The 25,202-nt window shown below is 39.3% G+C and overlaps 1 protein-coding gene across 1 annotated transcript in view; it reads right to left on the bottom strand.

The window, feature by feature from the left end:
- Positions 1 to 25,202, bottom strand: part of suclg2 (succinate-CoA ligase GDP-forming subunit beta) — a 102,168-nt gene that overhangs the window by 70,208 nt on the left and 6,758 nt on the right. Inside the window, exon 2 of the mRNA XM_042406342.1 lies at positions 8,502 to 8,643. Within this exon, the coding sequence (XP_042262276.1) occupies positions 8,502 to 8,643 (142 nt within the window). The remainder of the gene's footprint in view (positions 1 to 8,501; positions 8,644 to 25,202) is intronic.

Here is a 25,202-nt window from a genome sequence, read left to right as displayed (position 1 = left end):
GACTTCAGATTCCTTGTTGTGGTAATTGGTGCAGTTGGCTTTTAAACAAATAGCAAACAGGAGAACCTTTATTCATGATTCTACCAAACATAACTATTCAGATGGAATATCCATTGAGCATGGCTCCTTAGTTTCTTCCATTTGGAATTAATAAAGACAACAACACCTCTCAATCCTCTAATATGGAGACAGCATATTAAAACAAAAGCAGAGATGAGGAAAATAAACTGAGAAAGCATAGCTCCTCATTCCGACTTGCACACAAGCCAGTCAGGATAGGGGAGAGGTGACTATGAGGGACGACTCGGGTGAGATGCAAATGTCACACATGGATAAGAAGGTCCTCAGAGCAACTCGTGGTGATGTCCATGGTGAGGAGGAGTGTTTCTGTGACAGATGGTGCAGACTAGGCAGTGTGTTGGGTTGGTGGAGAAACATATGGTACTCTCTAGATGATTTCATATGCCGGTGCCATGCCCAGTCGGAGGTGTAAACGCTTCTCTGCACCCTGCCAGAGAAAGCGGAACCGTTGATATAACCAGCAACAATGTGGAGGCACACCGTGTGTGAGCTTGTGTGTTATGCCATATCTTCCGTGACTTAAATGGAAAATTCACCACTGTGAATATGATGATTTCTTAAAACTAGGTCACCTATGTAGGAGAAATGTGCAATTATTTTTGAAATTGGTGTCATATGACTCGAGAAAACTGAGAAAATGCTGTAGATCGCTCTTTAAGGGGGAATCCTTCAACAACCAGAATGCATTGAGCACGGTACCGTCCAATCAGCTACTGATGGTGTGTTTACAGAACGGAGAGGGCGAGTACGTTTTTCCAGCAGAGCAGCCGGTTAGCAGAGGCAAAGTATTATATCTCTTTACTGAGGCTTATTTTCATTTAAAAAACATTTTTCCTCATTGAGTCTGGATATATCGTACCGGTGTGCAAGGATCATAACACTTAGGCGCGCTGGAGTCAGTTATGTGGATCAATGTAAACTTACAGAGAGTTGCACACAAGCCTGAATGCTGCCAGAGCTGCCTGTGCTGGTGGACAGTCAAAAAAAACCTTAAAGTCTGCTGTCTTCATTTCAGCTTGTTTTAGGAAACAATTGTGGATGAAGGGGTGAAAAACTGTAAGAAAACACTGTTTCTTTTACCTATTTTGCACAACAAGCACCAAAAAGCACCAAAAACATTGTTGCAGCGCCGAGTTTTCAGCCCGTCTCCATTCTTTCTGATAATCCTCACTGGTCACCAGTCGATGCTGCAAAGCTACCCCGGCTGCAGCACCTCTCTTTCAGCTGCCACTGTTACAGCTGCCGTGGTCGCTTTCTCTTCCATACGTTGTTAAGTCTGATTCCACAACAATGTTATTTGGCCTCAGTTGTAACAGTAGCGCCCAATCTCTGCTCCGACATTATATTGTAAAGCTAGTTGTTTGTTTTTTTTGTGTTAGATTCAGCATTTCTGTCCACCTGAGGATTCACAGAGAAACTCAGCAGCTTAAGTTTGTGTGTCAGGCTGCGGTGGTCTCTTCCTCCTCCACACACTGTTGTGTCTGGTTCCACGGCGCCATATTCTGCCTTGTATCATGAAACTAGTTTTCTTCAAATTATGATATCTTAAAGTATTTAGTAGTATGATATTTTAGTGTCTGCTTTTCAGTGTAACATGGCAGATGGAGTGTTTTGGGAGACCCACATTTGACAGTCCTTGAAAGCACCACTACAGAAAATGAGGAAACATAGTTTATAGAATAAGGCAGATCTCCAAAGTCCACCGGGTGACACGAAATGAGTGGGGAGCTCTGAGTGCAGGCAACTACCCACATTATAATGACACAATGTGGGTAGACAAAACAGACAAAGTCTTCTATATCACACTCCTACTAATGAACTATTCAGATGTATCACCACCACTGAGAACCACATACTTTCTAAATTGAAGCAAACACTCAGACTGATATTAGGGATCCACCAGTTATTTTTTCCTGCACAATCATATATGTCACACTCACTTAAAGTGTTATTTATGCATACAATTTTTTTTTAAACCTTCCTCACATATTTTCACAGTGGCATAAAGGCACTGATGTACTAGATTGCATATTAATGCATTGCACACATAGCGATTGACCATTCATTTCTGGTCAACGGCAGGCATATACAGCCATACAAAAGAGAACTGCAACTGAAAAATACATTGAAGTGCAGGTGCCTGCCATGAACACTGTTCCTCTACCTGCAGTAACGACAGCATTGGAAAAACATACAGTACCTTCCTCTTTACACCAAACCACAATTATGCAGGATTTTACATCACATGTACAGCTAACCTGGCCCTCTACGCCACTGGATCCTTGCAGCATGCCCTTGGCTCTGTGCCTGGTATATTCCATGTCTTTCTACACTGTTGGTGATGGGGAAACACAGTGGATGTGTCTGGGAGTCCATCCAGCAGACGATGCAGAGGAGGGAGTCTCTTCTTCACCTCAGTGCACAATGGGAAACCCATACCACTGAATTCCATGAAAGGGGAGATCAAATTATCTCACCCATCAGCCATTAGCCAGCCATTATGTTGCAGATTGAGTTGTTGCAATTTTCTCACCCTTTCCTTACAACAGATGCGGTACACTAGGCAGCCTTTGACTCTGAGCCGGATGAAAAAGCAAGTAATAATTATTTTTTGAAGTCAAGACTGAATGCACTTATGATTTTTTTTTTTTATGAAACATGTAATTACAATATAATACACACATTTTATTCAGAATCCAACATTAGACCCCATCAAAACCATCCACACATTCAGCAACGAGGGTGCTAGATCTTCTGAAGCTGGCAAACAATGAATCGAACACACTATAATATCAAAATCATCTACAGTAAACAGGCGTACAAGATTTAATTTAATAATGCTTAGGTCTTTCTGTGAAGACTAGCATCAACACTAAAGCAAAATTGCCACAATACACTTGAAGGCAGTATTGTGTGGAACGATACTAGCTCCTGGTTTACAGTGAGATCTGTCTCAATTTGCAGATCACAGGCCAGAGGCATAGAGGGGGTCGGAGCTGCCACAGACAGCAGGCAACTAAATGAGCAGATTGAAAACAATCACTTTAAAATACACACAAAAACAGTGTTCTTGGCCTTGAGCTACTTTTATTTACACACCATCTGAGACACAGTTTGAGCCTCATTGACTTGACTTTAAGGAAGATTTCCAGATTTAAAGATTTCCAGTAACCAAAAAAAGAGCCTCTCTCCTTTCTGGAAAAGATAAAACACATACAGAGCACGGCTGATAAAACATTTTAGATGTAAGAACTGATATTAACCTCAGCCGACTAAATATGTGAGTGTTTTCAAGCCTGTCGACTTAAGACGGCAACGCGTGGCAGACTGAAACTGTTGGAGACATGTTGAGCAGAACCTATAGGTCTCTTTCTTTCCCTCTCCCTCACACCATCACAAATAGCACAAGCATAACCAAATATGCATGCCTGTATACACACACACACACACAAACACACACACCTGCCTCATCAAAGAGTTGGCTAATGTCAAGGTAGCTCAATATTATGCAGTAAGCCAACATATCAAACTAAATATCCCTCTAATAAGCACACATGAGATTTGACAGCCATGCATAAAAACTGCTCTGTTTACGCTGAATATTCATAGCCAAATGAAATAAATTAAAATGACTGTTAATTGTCATTCTGGCAGTGAGGCTGTGTTAAACAGAAAAAAAGTGAAGAAGAGCAGCGGAGGTAGATGGAGGTGAATGAGGTGTGAGAGAAATTAAGGTAACTTTAGAAAGTGAAAACAAAAACAGAAAGATACAGAAAATACGATCGCAACACAATTTGTCAAAGGTATGTCAGGGAGATGACAATGGTAGAGAAGGAAAAAATATTCCTAATTCATCTGATATGAGGTGTACATATACCGGAGTGTATGCTGCCCCCATTCATCGCACAAGCTCACCATGCGGTGAAGATAAGAATCCGAAGCAATGTTTTCTTCCATTGCCGCTTTTTCAATGAGCGATTGCTGGGCGAGTTAGGAGGCATGGCAGACATGAAGGGCTCTTACAGCAGGTAAGGGGAGAGAAAATGTGGTTTTGATTTAGAAGTCAGACTGAAAATCCATCAAGATTTGCTCAATAGATGCATCTGTCAAGCGGGTGGCGACACACAAAGTGGACTGCATAATCACATTCTCTTTGGCTGTAGCAGTGTACAGGTATGTGTATGTGTGTGTGTGTATATCTGTGTGCATGGCCCTGCATATCTGCTTAGAAGGCAAACATGAAATCTATATTCATTACTGGAGTTGCTTTGATATCTAAAAAGTGCTAGATAGCAACCAGGCCTTTGTGAAAAACCCGCATACATATATATATATATATATCTGTATATACATATAGGTGTGCTCATATCACTGCTTAAGGAAAGGAAGGTCAGTCTTACATTGACTGATGCTGAACATCATCAATAATTATTTATAATATTTAAACAATTCAGAAGGGGATCTGCCAAAGATGACATCATCTTCCAATTTTTAAAGATTGGGTAGTGATGCCTGAAGTGACACAAAAATTTCGGGTGATGTGCTCGAGTGATCTTCTTCACTGCCTTCGATGGCGCATTCTGGCATTTCTTAGTGCGTTACTGCCACCTGTGGATCAGTGGAATAGTGTGAAACCATTAGCAGGAATGTGTATCGCATCACCCATGTGCACACGCCTATGCATTTGGGTCCAACAAACAAAACAGGAACCCACATGTAAAAACACTGCTCCTTAGTGCTACCACTGATGATATTTTTTTTAAGTCCTTGATTGTTTCATGAGCCTAATGAAGCACTGAGTGAAACGTGATAATGACAGATCCTCTGTCATATATATTTTTAACAGGCTGAGTGTTGAGATACTACCACAAATATTTGTTGGTTGATTTTTTTCTTAGCTCTTTTAGGTCACATTTTAGGAAGTTTGGAAATAGAAATGCTGCTGAAACTCGACTGCAGCATGCCATAGTAGCATTGCATTACACACATCAATTATTCATTCTGCCAGAGAGACATTTACTTGTACTATTCCCATTTACTCCTGCTTAGCACATTTTTGGCAGCATCAATAAATATGGTGATGACTTAATACCAAAAGAAGATAAATCTATACATGAATGCCTAAAATTTGGTGAGAGTAAGGAAATATATACACAAATATGCAAACTTACTTACAAAAGTATAAGGATCTTTAAACTCTTATAAACTTTTTTTTTTTTTTAATCTAGACATTTCCATATTAGTATGCAACTTCAATGTGCAAAAGTTTATTTTTCAAACCTACAGTCCTGCTTGTGCTGTCACATTACAAACTCATATGCGACTGATGGATCTGGGTCATTAATTTCTGACAGACAACAGGAGGTACTGTGCCATCCCCACTGTGTCCCAGTTGAGCACATATTACAAAAAGTTTGGACTTTCTGATAACTCCCTGCATGGCTCGCCCAGTATGGGGCCTTAGAAATCAAACGCTACTTTCCATGAGCCATTAGCTGGTTATGAGTCACCCATCTGCCACAATGTTAACTCTCCCCTAAGAGTTGTCATTCAAGTTAAAGGGAATCAATGGTCCATGTCGGATTTCTTCTGAGTTTATGTTTTGATAGTGAAGGAGAAAGATTTTAAGCTATTTGGCCTCAGCAGTAATAGAACAAATCAATCTGTGTCCACTTTAGGAGAGTTGGACCACTCTTTAGTACATGAGGAGTGAGAGGAGTTTCTATACAGCACAGCTGCAATTGAACTGTCAACTTAACCACTTCATGGTTAAGTGAGTGTAGCTGAGAGGAGAATACTGGTTGCTGTGCATGTACGTATGAATGCCTGTATGTCTGCGTGCTCATATGGGTAAGCTTACGCTACGCATGTCATTCTTCTATGTCTGTGCTTCCACACTTGAGTGGTTCATTCTATTGTGTAAGCAGGGAACCAAGGACTCATAGCAGGATATCAGCACCACACAGAAATCCATTTGAGTCGCGCCCCGTCAGCTCAGATACCCCAACCACCTGCATCCCCTGTACAGAGCTGTACTCTGTGTCCTCTACAGTGGAAAGCCATGAAACAGAGCTCCTGTGGGAGTCAGAGCTTGGCAGTCTCAGTTTGCATTTCAGCTCAACAGATCTTAACTAAAGAGGTTACTGATCTCCCTTTTTTTCTCTCACTCTCTATCACAATCATGTATGACCTAACATGGCCCAAAAGTGAGCTGAACACACTCATGTAAGAGTATAAAAAGACACGGTGTGTATTTGAAGAATTGAACCGTTGGTGGGTGCTTGTTTGCAGGCTTTAATAGTGAGCCAGCGATCGTTACATGTTACAAAAAGTGTGAGAAATACATACACACACACACACGCGCACAAGGACACTGACCAAATCTCACTGAATAAATGGAGATAAGACAATAAAGCAGCTCCAGCCATCTGAAGTACACTGGGGGAACAAAGGGGGTTGATTTACTAAGCGGACCATGAATTACTGTCAAAGCTGCAAAAATTTGCATTGGTGCATGTTTTCTGTTTAGCTGGGTTTTACTTCCACTCATGAAGTGGTCATAGATGCAGTTGATTTAATTTGAATTTACTGCTGCTAATTAAGACCTGATCCTGGGCTATATAACATGTGTCTTGTCCATTTCTGGAAAGCAATGCAGCACAAAATAAAATGTTAGTTCCCTGCTACTGATCTTGAAATATTGGTAGAAGAAACCAATAAAAATGTTTCACAAATGCAGTCATGCAATTACTTCTACCGCAGTGGACAATCTGCAATAATAAATCACTTTCAGCCACCGTTTGTATGAAGTATCTTTTCCTTTGCACACATTTTGCAGTTCAACATAGAAATGCTCAATAACCCAATCATGCAATTTTTAGCATTGCCATTTTTCCAGCATTGGCAGGAAAAACTTCGATACAGCTCCATAATTATGTCACAACTATGGACAAATGCTCTCTGACTTATTAGCATCTAAAGTTAGCATTGTTAGCATCTGGATTTTATTAAGGTATCTATTTCCTTCTTACTCCTTCATCCTGAGTTTTCAGGCTCTCCATTTCTTCTCTTACAAAGCGATATACTGTAGGTACTGTCATGAAAATATATATCCTCTTCCTCCTATTCACTTTATCTTTGTCTGAATCGTAACCAGGGCCCCTGAAAGTAGCGCCCTAGGCGCTGGAATCCAAAGGCAGCGGTAAGAGTGGCACCTCGCTGGCTGACAACCAACCTGGATGCACTATCAGAAAGCCGTTGCTGTAGTTGGAGAGGACAATGAATAAAATATAAAGCTGAGGGTGGAAATATACAGTGTATGTGTTGGGCAGTTTGGTGTGTGGGAAGAAAGTAGAACAGGGAAGGTAGGGGATGAGAAAGAGAAAGCTATGTGTGGGTGCATACAAATGTATGTTAAACCGTCTTTGTTCATGCGAGTATAATGTATTTGTGAAGATTTGTGCTACAAGAATAAAATCAGAGTTTCAGTCACTTCCTTGCATAGCATTGTGTGAGTGTGTGGGGGCAATAATCCAAATTGTAACCAAGGATTAAAAATAAATAAAAACAAAACAAAAAACATGCAAAGCGTGAGGAATTGAACACGAGAGGTTGTGAAACAAATTAGTGCGGTTGAGTGCTGTGATGAAAAACTGAGCAGGCATAACCATTAAGCTCAAAAAACACAGGCATCCACACATACGCAAACAACATAAAGACGCGATTAAACTTGATAAAACTTCAACCCTGATTAACCACAGCCATTTGCACGTCCTGTAGCAGGGCCACAACCATGCAGCACAAACAAGACTGTTAAGGTTGCACAGTGTACAGCAGTACAATTACACAATAATTATAACTAAATCACAATTTACAAAACCCTGGAACTGACTCATTATCAACATTTAAGTAATAAAGAATCAGCTTACATGTAAATCTATACAACATGAGAATAATTGTCGAGTGAGGCTATGTTGTGGCCACAGGCTTAAGGGAACAACAGCTGATTTCTTGGGTATTTCAACGAATTTGCTGTGTTGCTCCAGAAAAAGGCTGCATTGCTACGTTAACTGCACTATGTGTCATCAATATGTCATCAAAAGACCTTGATTACCAATCATGTCATTTCAAAACAGTTTAAAATAGTTGCTACTCCGCAACAGACACCATCAGTTACACTCATTCTCAGCTATTTTGTAATATAGCATAAATGATACATTTTCCAATTTCATACTATTATATTTCATATATCTCAAAGTAAATATTTCTCTTAATTCGAATATCTTATTGACACCAGTATCAAACAATTCAATTCAAACAATGCCCAGCCCTAAGAAGGAAGCCTGCTTCCTTCCCAGTGGTAGAGTGGACATACAATAGGTAAACTATATGTGTGTGTGTGTGTGTGTGTGTGTACTCACTGAGTCTCTTTGCAGCCTCCAGGGCCTCAGAAGCTGTGTCAGCCACATAGAAGCGTTGGACAGCCACACCACTCTCTTGCATCAGCTTTTTGCTCTGGTACTCTTGTAGATTCAGCCATCTCCTTGGACTCAACCAGGTGGACTAGAAGGGAGAAAGGAAAGGAGGGAGGCAGAATGAGTATGAATGTGACTTGTAAGTCACCATGCTAAATGATAACAATTTTTCCTCTTCAGCTCAACGTCTCTCCCAGCACTGTGCTCTCTCTCCTGAGCTGTTTTACATTATACAACACCAAAACATGTCTAAAACCTGCCCTAAAGTGCACAGGCTACATCCTTTCTCCTCTTCCCTCTTCCTTGTCTCCCCACCTCCTGCAATCGCTCTCTTTCCTTTTCCTGTAATGAGGCAGTCAGCCAGGGCTAAGCTGCAGGACAGCTCTGGAACTGTTTGCTCCATCTGCAGACACAGGGCCTGTCAGCTCCAGCTGTTGTTATTAAAAGGAAAATTGGCTTTTTAATGCGATGGAGAGACAAAGGCTGTGTTAGAGGAGTTAGATTCCCTCTGCACCAGTACACACTACTGTGTACATGGGTGTGTGTGAGTGTACGTATGGGCGTGTGTGCATGCATGCAAATGTTTTTACAAGAAATATCTTAAGGGAGTCATTAAGGAGAGAAAGGCCATTAAAGTAAAGTGAAAACAAGGATTGCGAAGTAAATTATGGTTCAGCATTAAATGATGTTTCACTGCATGTATTTCCAAACCAAGTGAAGATTAAACTAACATATCATCAGGATTACACTTCATTATGTTGCTGACTAAGTTAGCAACTGACCTAAACTGTTATCCACTGTTACATCTGTTAGGAGTATACCAGACATTAGCTATTTAAGGAAACTAACATAAGGCATACATTATGAAGCAGAAGATGATGGGATGTTATTGTATAATAAGTCATTAGATAATGGAATATGACATATACCATATATTATTAAGTATACTACTGGAATATTGTTAGTACATTTTTATTACTACTTAAATATAGAAAAATCAAATGCTCCATCACACCAACTGTGCTTAAGTCTGCATGGTCAATATTCGGCTCTGAACAACAATCACGGATTGGGGTTTTAAAAGAAGTATCCAGCTGCACGGGTCTGAGTCCACGCTTGACAGTGGGAAAAATACATTTCTGTAGGGACAAACACACATCCTAAAATACGGAAATAGCAACAAGCAGTGCACAACACCTTGAAATTGAATCTGGGTCTTTCTACACTGACTGACAAAAATTATGGCAGTGGAGAAAACTGGTATTATTTTGCTGAAAGAGCCAGACACAAGATGGACAACACTACAGTATGAAAATAGGGAGACTGTAGTAGTAGCGAATATATAGATATGTTTAGCATTAGTTTGAAGAAGAGGGTATTGTGGAAACAGTTAAAACAGTAGTTTGACAACATCATCTTGACTCAACTTTCACAGTGGGTGTTTTAGGAAACACTGAAAGCAAGAATTTTAGAGTAATCAAGTCATTAATAATGATAAAGATATACTGACTGTACTCAAAGAGACACAGATAATGGCTAAATATCTCATAGCAGTTAATTTTACACTTGCATAAAGTCACATAATGACTACTAGCAGCATGTCCTTGCTGCATTAGATGACATATCTCTTTTGGATGTGTTAGTACTTAACAGTGATAATTAAAACAAACATGTTAAGGCTGAAGAAGCAGAAAAATAAAAAGACAGCAATAAACCTGCAGCAGTCACTCTTTCAGCTTATCATTAAGAATTATTACGTTACCCAATACCTATATAGTGCAGGGCATATGTCAAGAATCACCAGGTTTCATGGCAGGTGAGTTGACCACTAAAGCTGAAATTATAGTTGCCGCGTCCGCGTGACGTAAATTTCGTCAGCAGACGGTGTCCGCACCAGTCCGCGCAGTCACAATGTCGTGTTCCTGTAGACGGCTATCTACTGCGCATGCGTGGAACGCATCCTCCGAGCAGACCCCAGAAGGTAGTTTAAACACATCAACTACCCGTCCTAGCTGTCAGTGTGCGCGTCCGCTCGAGAGTATAAATGAAGCTTAACACATTCCACCAGAGGGGAAGCAATCAATATCAAAAAACCTCCAGACACCCTGAACCTCCGTGGTACACAACTGACCATTCCTGTCAATGATTTTGTTGTTTTCTTTGAAAGTTAAAAATGCTGACCTGTAACTGAAGGGATTTCATGTTGTACTTAGAAGGTAAAACAATGTGTGGACATGAAAAAAAAAGCTTGCTAATCCCATTCTAAAAACAACACATACAAAATGAATCAATAGTGAAGAATTCAAGAGCAGCAAAGACGGAGCTGATCAAACAAGTATCTGTACTCTTCATAAGTCGGAACCAAAAGTCCCAAAAAGTCTGTCACAACCATGATGTTTTTGTGCTCATGTGTGCAAAAAGAGTTCACTGTCACTCAACCATAAAAGCGGATGGAGGAAGTGAAACGCAACCATCGACTAAACCTTAATGGTTATTAGTGATTAAAGGCTAATGAGCTTGACATGGCCACTCTAATAGGGAACAGCCAAGCCCAACCGTTTTAATCAAGTCCTAAGCACAATCATCAGTGGACCTCAACTAAAAACAAAACCGCATGACTGCTAATCCACAATTCATGCCCCCCCTCTCTGTGCCACTGCACACTGTATTAGCATGCTTTCTCCATTCCAACTCTCGTGAGAGTCTGTCAGGAGACTTCATTAGGGCCAAAATGGGTTGTTTTCTAGAAGAACAGAACATGTTGATCCATATTGGCCTCCTCTCTCGCATAACTGAATACAGTAATGAGGGGCATCCGTGGGTCACCTCTGCAGTCTCGTCTGAAATTCTACAGCATACTATTCATATGTTTCAGTTATTGTAGTATATATGTGTACATGGGGTGGATATGATTTCAAGTCTATCTCCATAACACTCTATAACAGCCAATATTGATGATGTAATTCCCGCAGGAATCTAGAAGGGTTCAATGGCAGGGCAAGATATATACTGCAGGACTACATGAATAGCAATATGAATCAATCTGAAAAAACTAAAATGGAAAAATTACAACAGAATTTAGGAAAAACTCATATGGATTTGGATGACATGGATGTGTCTGTATCTGTTTGCTGTTAAGCAAAAGTGCTGTTTTGTATGTTTGGGTACATGACTTTAAGGATTCACTCTTTTTCTGCCTGTCGCTCATTCCTACACATATCCCGCAGTCTTAACAAGCCAAGATGCAGAACAAGTTTTCTCTCTTTTGTGGACTCATTTGACTGCTGTCAGGTACCTGCTGGGCAGGAGTCTTCCTCCTCTCTTAAAACATTCACTTCCCTTGCCATTCAAACAGTTCGCCTTGGGAGGATCAGCTTGGGTGCATCTCTCCATCTGTCAGTGTATCTTTTGGTCTATATTTGACTAAAGAAAATGGCAGATCAAAGCCTGTCACAGGTCCTGGTTTACGTCTTTTCAGCAAGAAGTATCACCAGATCACACCGGGACATATTAGGTGACAGGTCAAAGTAGGTCAGTCATGATAATTACGTTATCGACTTATTGTACGATATGGACATGACCTCAATATTACCCATTGTGTTTACATGTCTTTGTTTTACAAGAAGGTCACCAACATTTTAGCCGACATGATGACAGAATAAACAGCATAACTTATTGTGTGTGGTCTATCTATTTCAGGTAAATAACCTGTCTACCTGTTTCAGCGGTTGTTTCCAGAAGGTTTCAGCATTTTGATCGATCCAGTTTTTGCTCCTGCTGTTAAAATTGTGCAAAGCCTCACTGAGCCTACATTCATTGACACCTGACAATTTGTTTTCCTGTTGCACATCCTGTCTTTGTTTTCTTAACCGTTTAATTGCTTCTTTATTTTTTTTTTATTTGGTTAGCGTACTTAGTTCAGTGGTTTTTATCATTATTATTATTTATCATTATAGCCTATTCAGGCTACTCTCGTCACATTATTACTGTTCCTTTCAGGCCACAGTAGGCTATGTGCACATGCAGAGGGAAGAGGCTTCTTAGATGCAATCAATCAACGTAGACTATGGTATTAGGCTAACAGGTGTTTTTCCCAACTACTGCATAATTCCAGACAGCAAATTCAGAAGAATAAGTCCAAATAGACTTGGTTTCAAAGCCACATTCCACAGCTCCAGGGTGGGAACATTTTGTGTTTAAGTCGAGAGAGAGGCGAGCCCATCAATGTGAATAAGCCGGTATGTCAACTTTGTTTCAAAACAGTGGCCATGAAAAATGGCAATACAACTAACTTAAAAACTCATCTAAAAGATAACCATATGGGCTTAATGAATGAATGAATGAATGACTGAAATATCATTACATATCATTACATTGCGCTTTTTACAGTAGAGCCATCTCTAAGACACACTGCAAACACAAACTAAAACAGGAAATGTTGCCAAAGTGACAGGCCTGTGTCATATGAGGAAAATGTAGGCTATGCCTCTGCCTCACACTCAGGATGATAGTGAAGATGAAAATAATTCACTACATGTTTACAATCAAGTAGACAAAGGTAAGAAATTGGTGAAAATCAGTGTGGGATAGTGGCATTGCAATGTGCCAGAGGCCAACAAATTTGGAGTTTTACAGACAAAATGTTTCTCAGAGAGGAAATGCCCCCCAGACCTCCCTAACTGGCTACTTTTTCCCCCACTCGCTGGCTACTCCATATCCTTGCAGAAAGCCCTGACTTACATTATTATGCTATTATATTATCATTATATCAGTGGCATAAAAATGGTCTTAAAATGACAATATCGTTTATTGCAATTATTTCTGCGATAATATATCGTCCAACAAAAGTAGTTATCATGACAGGTCTCAGTCAAACATTAAATTTTGAATCCAGTGACCCAGAACACATCACAATATAGTCAAGCTTACACTGCGATCAGATGCCGGCAAAGTGTGGACTCTAAGCTTAGTACGGACACACTGGTGGTTACATCAGCAATGCCACACCCCACAGTCAGTGTCAACTCTACTGGTCCAAGCTTTTGCATGTGAAACTTATAAAGCAACTTAGTTTTGTAGACAATAATTCATCAGTGAAACATTCATCATCATTACTTTTGGCTTCACTCAAAGTAAATGAGAGAAGTTCAAAATTAGCAGCAGAAATTTCAAATTCAACTTTATCAACAATTATTTATAACACTGCTTGGAAATACTGATGTGATCTGAACACAAAGGTTGACATGAAACTATAAAAAGTAAATACTACAGTTTGGCTAATCTGGCACATCTGAATACAAGTTCCATTGCAAAGAGAAGTGAAAGCATGTTCGCCAATACAGGAAAGTACTAGTAAGGTTAAATGAAAGAATACACAAAGCGTTCACCGCCTCTTAGAAAGAGCAACACTGCTGTAATACACAGGCTCAAAAACATGGGAGAGGAGCGCCCTGCTAGCCGAATGGTTACTGTGCATGCCTCTCTCTCTGTCTCCCCTTGTTTCCTTTCTGCAACTTCACTATCCTCTATTCAATAAAGGCAAAAATACCAAAAAAATAAACTTTAAGAAAAAAAAAAAACATAAAAACATGGGAGAATGTCCTAAAACCACTGGTGGGTAACATTAATGTGACCTGAAAGCCACTGCCATTGTCTGAAAGTACAAGTAAACTCTTAAATCTCAATTTCTGCTAAATGAGGACCCACCTTTGTAGCTAAATAGGCAGCAACCATGTCAATCTGTTGTTACCCTTCCCAAACCAGCTAACTGGGAATCTCACACATATCACATATCAGACTTCCATTGAAATGGCTCTTCCATCACCTAAAATCAGAGAGGAGTGTCATGGGGATAAAAAGAGCTAAGCAGACTTCCCAAAATAACAGCTGCTGCTTACTGGAGAAGTCAAGTGGGACTGGGGGTGCCCCCCCAGGCACTGACAATTACCTTGGGCAAAACACCAGAGAACGGAAAGGAACTTGGAGCACTTTTTAGTATGTGTCAGACCCACACTTACATGTAGACCAGTGGTTCCCAAAGAGGGTGCTATGGCACCCTTGGTCCAATGTCATGGCACCCTAGGGCGCCAGGAGATTAATCATGTTATTATTATTATTATATTATCAAAATCACCATACTAAAAACTCTACGTAGCCTACTCTAATATGCAGGTAGTCGCAGCTGACATGACAACTCACTGTTGTCATAGTAACACAACACCCTTTCCAGTTCAGGAGTTTTGCAGGAGCTCAACAGTCAGGAAAAAAGTAAGCGTCAGTTCTCAACACAGAGACAACTGAAGGTTTTGGCTGCTTGTGGAAGACTGATGTCCATCATTGTCCGTCCACATTCAGTGTAGTATTACACATTATCAAATTCATATTTGTGCCACCGCCTCCAAACCACACAACACAGCTGGTCTCACTATCCTATTGTAAACCATCAACAATTATAAGTAAAATGATTTATCTGTAAATCAGCACAGTTCCTCTTGGCTTTTATTCTGAGTGATTAAGAAAGAGCCAATATTATTAAACTTAATACTGATATAATACAGCCTAATACAATATAATATACTTTGATATAATGACGTGTAATATAACATGAAATTGTTAAAATCGATTAACTTCTGTGTACATATAGGCCATGCAAGTTATATTGGCATGATAACTGGGTGGCTCAGGGTGCCATGACAAAAAAAATCCCTTGAAGGGTCTAAAAAAGTTTGGGAACCACTGATATAGACAATCTGTATCAAAGACGTGTTCTTGCTTGGCATTATAACAATATGCCTTTGTATATCTGGGTCTCAGCCTGCATGGAACCAGTAATGCGGTCTGCTGTTGATGTCGATGATGATAATGTTGACCATAAGCGTATAATATTATAGTCAATATTCAGGAAAACTCTTCTGCCTGATTGGCAAATACTGTAACTGGTTCATCCTATACTGTACCTATTATTCAGCCTGCAGTTCTGTTTATGACTATTGTGACAAGTGTAGCCTAGTTTGGGTTCTTTTCTTACTGCAAACTCAACTTTTGTTTGTTTGTTGCCTTCATCTACATTATATCACCTCAAACAAGCCTAAAAGAAGTACATAAATACATGAATATTGGCAGCCTAGTTAGAAATAGAAAACTTTGTGTGGCAACTTTGTGCCAAATTCAATTAAAATAGCAATGGTGTAGAAAAAAACTGCACCTTTAGCTTTCTATATTTTACAATGAACAGTTTTATTTTATTTTAGAAGCTTTCCACTTTTACAAAGCTTCTATATTTTTGTTGACATTGTAAGAAAGGTGATGATTCTACTTCATGTTTGTTATTGAGGTGGTAGCGGGTGGTGGTGGTTTTGTGATGGAGTGCATTATATTGAAAAGCGTTCCTAAATATTTTGCCCCCTCATATATGTTAATGGAGTGGACGAAATATTATGAACACTGGTGAAACATGTAATTTCTTATTTCTTATACTTATTAATAAAAGTATAGTAGTATAGTATAGTACTGAAATATGATATAATTACTATAAAGTTGCAAAGTGTAAAGAGTTCTTTCAAGTATACCACAGAGCGTTTTAGAATTAAAAATGTCAAAGTTTGCATAAGCATGAAACTCCAAGTGAAATCATTCATACAAAAGATAAACAACTGTGTTGGAATATTTCTAGAGGTGACAGAAATATTCACATATGATCACATGGTATGCATATGGTATGGTACCTATAATCACAACATCCCTGGTTTGAGTCTGGCCAGGGACCTTTGTTGCATGTCATTCCCCCTCTCTCACCCCTCATTTCCAATTCCAATTAAGTAGGGGTGCAACAGATCACAAAACTCACAGTTTGGATTGTATAACAGTTTTGAGTCATGGATCGGATCATTTTCCAGATCAGCAGAAAAAAAAAAGGGAGACAAATATGACTTTGCTTTCTGTGAAACACTTAAAGCTAGGAACTGTTGCCCATGGTCTTAAATGGAAACAACATGCAAGACGTCCAATGTTTAAATCAAATCTTAAAATATATAAAATATTTAATACTCAATTGTTAAATTTAAGTTCAATAAGAGGCATGATACCTTCTTCCTTAAAACATGGTGGTAAATGAAACAACAGCCTGTATCCACATCATCAAAACTTGACGATAACTTACAAAAATGAACACTCATCTTGTCCTGCAGCTTGTTGAACGAGCTACATAACAAACATGCACTGGGGAAAAGTGCACCACTAACGTCATTTAGTAGCTAAATAGCTAATTAGCTGCTCAGCTGCAGCACATTAAACAGCGTGTAAACATACCTGCAGATGTCACTTCGACCCGTTAGATGCTGGTTTGGTCGTTGCTCTTCAAAATCCCTGTTAGCGACGCGCTGTTTGTCCATGACCTGTACTTACAGCATTTATGACAAACCGTGCGTGCATGTGTGCAAAACTAAAGAGGGCGATCCGTACAGATCACGGATCAACTACGTTCCGTTACACCACTACAAATAAGATATAAAATGCCCCAAAAATGCTTTTTTTAAAGTGCGGTTGATGAAAAAGTCTTAAAGTACAAATCTGTGTACATAATAATGTAAGGAGAGAAGTCAACTCTGTTTCCCACTTGTTTTGTATGCATCTAACGGTGATCTGAAGCCTTTGATCTGACAGATTAGGTTTTGTAGATGCCTGACAAAACATTCAGCAGTTTAAAATCAATCCACATTCAGATTTTGGGTCAATGTTAAACGAATTATTGAACTATAATGTGGTGTTTCCTTCTCAATTACGATGACGGACCATTCTCCATAGCAATGCTGGCTGAGGCTCACAGGCACCGTAGTAATCAGAGCTATTTGCCGTACCAAACTGATTAACAAAACTGAGTCAACAAAAGTGGCCAAAAGATAAACCTATGCTTCCATATTCCTGTTTTAAAGAACATGAATACCAGAGCGTGAGGAACAGTATCAACTGGGAATTTACAGTTTTACAAAGTGCTTCCAAACTTAGTAGCATGTCCTATTACGCAACTCTGTACTTACAGAATTACAACACAGATGAATTTGCCACCTTGAGAATAGATATTTCACATAAAGAAATCGTCCCTGAGTCCCTACTACCTCAAAATCCCTTTCAGGCCTGTCATGACCACAGTTATGTTTTCAGTCACTCTGCTGCTGCTCCAGACACTGCTGAGGTCTTGACAGGAGAGGACTGGTCCAAGTCCTACATGTCTACCCTGGAAGAGAGCAGTAAGTGGCGGGTGGCAGTATGGCAGCAAGGCAGGCAGGCAAGCAGCTGGCCTGCAGCCCCTTGAGACACTCTCTCTACAGTAATTATCATCAGCAGCACTCTAGAGACAATCCTACCCAGTACCTCTACTTATTCTTAATACACACACACAAACACACAGAGAAGACCGGATAGATACACTCGGGATACACTGTGCACACTGGTGAAGAGACACTATAGCACAAACAAAGCTGTATGTTCTGACATGGGCCCTAGATGGGATAAAGTATGCAAAGCAAACTCTCATACACACAAAAGCACTCAAGATCTTTCTCATGAATTCATCCTGGTAATGAGAAGTGGGGCACAGAGGCAAGAGAGAGTGGAAGTGGTGACACTGATAAACAGCAATATTCTCCATTAATATGTAGAGACGAGGAGAAACAAAGCAAAAAAAAGAAAAAAGACATATGAGATATAGGTCTCATTCATTTTGTAAATCAAAATAGAAAGGATTTCTCAGTAGCACTAATGTAGAACACAAAAAAGAAAAAATAACAGTGAAGTGGAAATTGCAAATGCAAGTATTCACACCAGTAGCCAGACTTTACGAATCAACAAGCAAAGCTCTGTCTCCTTTCTCTTTCCAGTTTGTGCTCAAATCAGCCATACTGACTAAAGACTTGGCTCTCCGTCAAAACACCAAAAGCAGGTTTTAAACAGGCTCATAAAATACATACTGGCTTTTCCTTTAGGTGAGGGACTAAAGGTAAAGCTGTGACAAGAATATCCCATGACTAACTCAATGCAGACATACACTTTTAATGTGACACCACTCCAATAATAGCCTGCCATCATCTCCATTATGTTTTACACCCTTGAAACTGCGCTGTGCTTTTGATGCAAAAGCACACAGCAAAAATCTCTCCTACAAAAATTCAAATTAGGCAAAAGGAGAAAGAAGCTGAAGTAGTTTTGAGGAAGCACTTATTCGTGAAAGAATTTTGCCTTTCAGCAGGCTTGCAGCAAGAGTCTTGACATTCAGCGAGTGATCACAAAATGTCACTGCCATACACTGTAGCAAAGATGGATAGCAACTTTTTTTTCTTTCTTTGCACGGGGCTTTTGTTTAAAGCCGAAAACCTCAGTCCTGATTTCAATCATATCTTAATAGTGCTCTGGATTAATGGCTCAAAACAAAATGTAAATCTTCAATCTCCTTTTTTTTTTTTTTTTTTTTTTGAGAAGATAAAAACTGTTCATAGCTACAGTACATGCAAAAATTATTAGCCTATATAAATATAGGCTAACAAACACTGTCTGCTAAATTCAGCATTTAACAGGCTCATTGTGTTTTTGGGTAAAAATTCTGAACTCTGCTGAGATGATCTCTTGGCACAATAAAAATAAAAAAGGCAACACTAAGACTATGAACAACACAATTTGACAAATATAATATTGGATAAATGTTAAAATAAATGCAAAGAATCGGGGAGAAAACAAACAAACCTAAAGACAACAACTCACGAAGACATCTCCTAAAAACTGAATTGTGTTGACATTCACAAGTACAAAAAAAAACAAACAACAAAAGGAAATGTTGGAACACTGAAATGTGCTGAATAAGCTATGTCACCAAATGGCCCCTCTCCTCACAGAGCACTCGGAGTGACTGTGCCCTCACACAAAGACACAGAGAGGAGAAGTAGTGCGATGGCAGCAGCTACGTCAGATTGCCAAGTCCTTGTCCGCAGCTGTATTGATACACAAGTGGCACTGAAGGACAAAATCTTGGTATAGGCAACGCTACTCCCAAAAGACTTGTTTGTCTGGTCCATATGGTACTCAGCACAGCATCATGCAACATCAGGACTTCTCCAAAGAGGCAAAAAATTGTGCAGTCTCATGTCTGGGTGAGAGCAGGATGCACAATGTCAAACCACACTTGTTGTGAGAAGTGTCATCGCAGTGAGGGGATGAGTGATCTTGGCACTTTGCAAAGTCATTTCAAGACATGCCACTACTTTGTCATTTGCCCTTCTGTTAAACTTAGGGAGTCAATATCCTAGGGCTAATTTAAAGCAGTTGTCTTTATCACTATGAGAGAGTGGAACAATGTCAAAAAGTCACCATCTGACAGAGTAGTTCTGGCTCCCTTGGAAATTTATTAGAGCCATAAGCCTTAATTTACAGGAAAAGGTTACAAAGCAGGCAATCACCTTTGATCAGGCCCATAAATAGCAGCCAGTCAATGCTGCGCTGCTCGTCAATCTGTCACTCAAAAATCCAAAGGCTTGAAGTCACAGGTCAAAAAACACATTTGTTTCTTGAATGGAAGTGAAGATAGACTGGATCGAGGCAACAGTGAGTTAGGTTGTGATTCTGCCCGGCAGCTGGTAACACTAAGAGAACATTATCTCTGAACACAGGCTATTTATCTAACAAATGGCTTCAACACTGTGGTGGTTTTAACAATCCAGCCATGGCTGTCTTGCTGTTTAGCCATGGTATTCATACATACTAAAGAAGGGAAATAGTTAAATTCAATAGTAATTAATTACATATGATGACAAATATTTAAATGCAATAATAAATTTGATTATTCAGCATGTGGTTGTGCATAGGTAAGGCATTTTGTGATGTATATTGTGGAGTTACAAGGATTAGTCGATTAATCGATTAGTTGATCGACAGAGAATTAATCGCTAACTACTTTGATAATCGATTAATCGCTTTGAGCAATTTTTTAAAGAAAAAAATGCTAAAATTCACTGGTTCCAGCTTCTTAAATGTGAATATTTTCTGTCTTCTTTAGTGTTCTATGATAGTAAACTGAATATTTTTGAGTTGTAGACTGTTGGTCGGACAAAAAAGAAATTTGAGGTTGCTCCTTGGGTTCTGTGGCACAGTGATCGATATACTTCACCCTTTTTGGACATTTTATAGACCAAAATACTAATCGATTAATTGAGAAAATAATCAACAGATTAATCAATAATGAAAATAATCATTACTTGCAGCCCTAGTAAAATGATATTGAATTAAATCTTAATTTCACCTATATTACACACTCTTAAAACAGCTGGTGGATACAATAACAGACAGAAATAACTGGCAACAGTTTTGATCACTGATTAATTAAGTAATTTTTAAGCAAAATGGCAAAAATTCACTTTATGTTCAAATGTGAATATTATCTAGTTTTCTTAAGTCTTCTATGATAGTAAACTGAATATTTTGGGTTTCTGGCTGCTGGTCAAGACAACTGCAGAAGTCAGCATGGGCTCTGCTTTTGATGGTTTAATGGAAGTATTTGCTGACATTTAATTAATTTAATTATAGTTCCAACAAATCGACTGATTAAGAAAATAATGGGTAGATTAATGACTAATAATACTCACTATTTGCAGCCCTACCTGCATGTATGCAAAGCAATTCATCAACTGTATAATACTCAAACAGTCAAAGAAGTGTTGATTCAACTCAATATTTGCCTTGGTGAGGAAACTGCTTATTGTATAACATTGTAAAGTAGGGTGTGCTTAATATATTGACCTCCATATTTACTGCATTGCAATATATGGTACATGTGTATATAACATTGTGACCACCTCAATTGAATACATGACCTACTGTGCTTTTGAAGGCTGTTTTTTCTTTGTATGACTCACAGCTCTGAGAACATTATGGCACCCAGTGCTCTGCCAGTAATAAAGTACAGCAGTGGACATGTTGGAAAGCCAGTCAATAACTTATAAGAGCCTTCATCACTCACTACCCTTCAGAAGTAACAAATTAATTTGAGTTTTTTTTACCATTAGTTTATAAATTATGAATATACTGTAGATAAAACTTTTACATAATAATAATAACAATAATTTTATTTGTATAGCAGCTTCCACACAAAAAACGCAGCTCAAAGTGCTTTACAAGAAAATTAATTTCATGCACCAAGTGCTTCACATCAAAAAAAAGACAAAATGAACATAAAAACATGTAGATGTACGTAAGATGAAAAATAAAACCCACTTGATAATATTACTAACATAAAAAAAGAAAATACAATACATAGAAGGCGTACTTCAGTGGTGGTAATTTGAGAATTAATAAGCGAAAACTCAGGTATTTCGCCATGTGTACACAATCTATAAATTGGCGCCTAGGTTTCCGAAGCCATGAGCATAACAGAACCTCCCTTTTCCCAACAGACACAGACTCACCACCAGTCTTAATTAACCGAAATAAGCCTCTTTCAGCTTACCCCAGAACATCTTCCCACGGGTTTAACCTCTCTGTGGGTCTTATCTGTGTCGGGCGCAACCTGAAGCTGCCCCGGAAAAAAAACACCCTTAGTGGTACTGTGGGGGTTAAAAAACATGCCCCATGAAAAGCTGCATTAAAGCAGAATAAACTTGCAGAGCACAAGGCACCTTCTCATTCACACTGAGGCTATCATCATTAACAAGTCTCAAAGGCTGGACGTAGTACAGTTCAATTGGGGGAAAATCTCAATACATCAATCCAGGATTGATTCTTAAAGGGCGACTCTATCTGCGTGTTTTTCTGGGTTGTGACGTGGTTTAGAGTGCTAAGCACATTGAATACATATAGAACACTACTAGGAAGCTAGAGAATGATATAAAAACCTCAAAAACAAAAAACAAAAAATACCGGGCCCACCCTTTAAGAGAGTCTCTGCAAAAATAAAGAAAGTCTGTTGCTTTCATTGCCACTGACACAAAGGCTAATTTTAAAGCAGGCATATTCATGAGGACTCTGCAAATCTGTATTGATGTGGCCTGCATGACATCCCTTTTAAGAACAGGAGAGAAGCTTACGGGACTCCAATCAGGGAGGTTTCAAAAGGACCTTTGAGATCATTTTAGGACTCTGAATGTCCTCCTAATGACCACAGAGTATTCCCTGCCTATCAAAATCTAAGATGGCATGTCTTAATACACTTTTTCCTCCATTGCCAGAATAAAAAAAGTAAATAAGAAAGCATCACAGAAAAATAGTGCAGCAGAAACACAAGAGTAAGAACCACCCATGGAGCCATGCTCTCAATCGGTGTGTTGGTCCATCCATCAGTCCTCCGCTTCAGCCAAGAATGACATCTCAACAAATATTGGATGGATTGACATGACATTTTGTACGGACATTCATGTTCCCCAGATCATGAATCCTAATGACTTTGGTGATTCCTTGACTTTTCCTCTAGCGCCACCATGAGGTTGACATTTGGGGTTTTGAGTGAAATATCCATTTCTTTATTAGACATGTTACCCTCCCTATTATAACTGCAAAACACCAGCATGTTAACATGGTGATGTTGTTATTTTGCTCTAAGGTGTGCTTAAGTACAGCCTCACAGAGCTGCAGCATGACTGTAGACGCTTAGTCTTGCTTATTGCTCACACAAGGGGCCTTGTGTGAGTAACAGGGAGTCTTGGGTCACTGGAAGAAGCTTAATGGGAACACTTAATGTGATAGGAGAGCTAAAATCTAAAAGGATTAATTTAAATATGTACATATCATTTATCACATTTACATACACTATCATAAATTACCACATTGCAGAAACTGGATTTGTGATATGCAGTTATGCAGAATTGGGTCCTAGAAAAAATAAATTTTTCCTGCCTAAACATAATCCCTACCTCTCATCTGTACAAAGTTGTGCTAACCAAACCAACCAAAGCTGTGCTAACCAAAACTGCTAACTACAGTGAGTGGACAACTGCAGTTTCCAGAGGCACTGCATATCACATATTATACAGTAGCATTCCCGGATGTCTGGTGAGGTTAAAATCCTCATTACTTGTCTTGGCCAGACCCTAACCCCTTTGAAATGACACTGCCTAATTAGTGACAACAAATGACTGCAGAGTTAATTAACCAGAATGCTCCTTAAGGGGCATTATCAAATGTTTAAGAAATTAACAGATTGCCAGTTCACCAATTCTATGTAATTGATTTGTTCCCATTCAGGTTATGAACTCGTCTCTTTCTCCCATCCATTTAGCTAACCATGCAGGGGGAAATTAAAGGGGAACTTTATAGTGTCCACTTCCATGAGCACAGGCTGAATCAGAGAGAGAGCAGTACTCAGAGTGACTATCAAAATCATTGCCATACTTATTGCAGTAGAATGTTTTTTGCTAATGAGATGGCAGTTTGCTACTGTGTTGCAACTCATAAATACAGGCTGTCTTGCAATTAGACAAGCGCTGTGTAGTAAGCTGTGAAAGAGGTGACACGCAGAAAAGGAAACGGAGGAGGCAAAGAAGCAGAGTTGATGTGGATTTTATGCATAAACAGGCCAGTGTGAATCACAGGCATATTCCCACTTACAGCCATCCATGTAGCAGTAGCATGCCCCATGAAGCATTAGTTGGCTAATTCAGAAAGCCATCTAGCCTGGTCTCCTCTAATTAATAAAGTAAATGAGTGTTGATGGCAGAAGTTCCTCTCTCTGTCCTCAGTTTTGGCACTGCCTCCATAGATTTGGATGAAGAGTAATGGCAAGGATAGTGAGACTGTAAATCTGGTAAAGCCTAAGGCCACTTTGCCTTTTGGTTTAAGAAAAGCATAATGACTCATCCTCACAGACATAACACTAGAGATTAATCGCCTACATTTACACTGTTAAGCACATCTAGGCATACAGATGAATATGCCTATACTTTCAGTTTAAACAGCTACAGAATGGTATTTTAAATGGTCGTACATTTCTTTATAAATCTTAGATGGATAAGGGTCATTTCAAATAATCACAGACAAAGTATGTAAGATGTACCTTTTGCTCTAATTACTGCAACTGCCCACTTGTAGCTTTCTATGTCCTTACCTCTTAAAAGCTAAAGTTAGGCCCAGACCATTAGAGTATGGAGAGAGAAATGGCATCTGTCTGTTAAAGAGCTGAGGATAGAACAGAAGAGCAGAGACAGAGGCGGGAGCAGCAGAGCGTGGCTCCAGGATTTAGATCAGTGAGATTTGCATCATTGGCAGGTCTTTAGGCAGGGCAGGTCTAATCTCCTGCAGACAGGCTTAAGAAAAGAAAACCTGACTGTTGTGTCTCTACAGATAGGGATTTCAGTAATTAGCATAGTTAATAAGAGAGGATGTACGGAGTCATATTCAAAGGTGTCAGGTCTAAGGGGAAGATAAGGCAGAAATAAAGCCAAGCAATACAAGGATGCACAACTATGTCAAAGGTCAGTCCAATGTACATGTAAGTTTACATGTATAAACGTGGCTACAGCTTCAAAAGTGAGTCACTGATGTTATTGAGAGCCATAACCGTGTGGTTCATGTTACATTTATAAAATAAGATTTGTGACTGCATTCAAAAAACTACTGAAAACTCACCTTTTTAGAGCTGCTTTTGTGTGTTTGATTTAATGTCCCCTGCTACAGAAT

Source organism: Thunnus maccoyii, chromosome 3 (assembly GCF_910596095.1).
Source record: "Thunnus maccoyii chromosome 3, fThuMac1.1, whole genome shotgun sequence".
Taxonomy (NCBI): domain Eukaryota; kingdom Metazoa; phylum Chordata; class Actinopteri; order Scombriformes; family Scombridae; genus Thunnus; species Thunnus maccoyii.
This window is presented reverse-complemented; position numbering and strand designations above follow the sequence as displayed.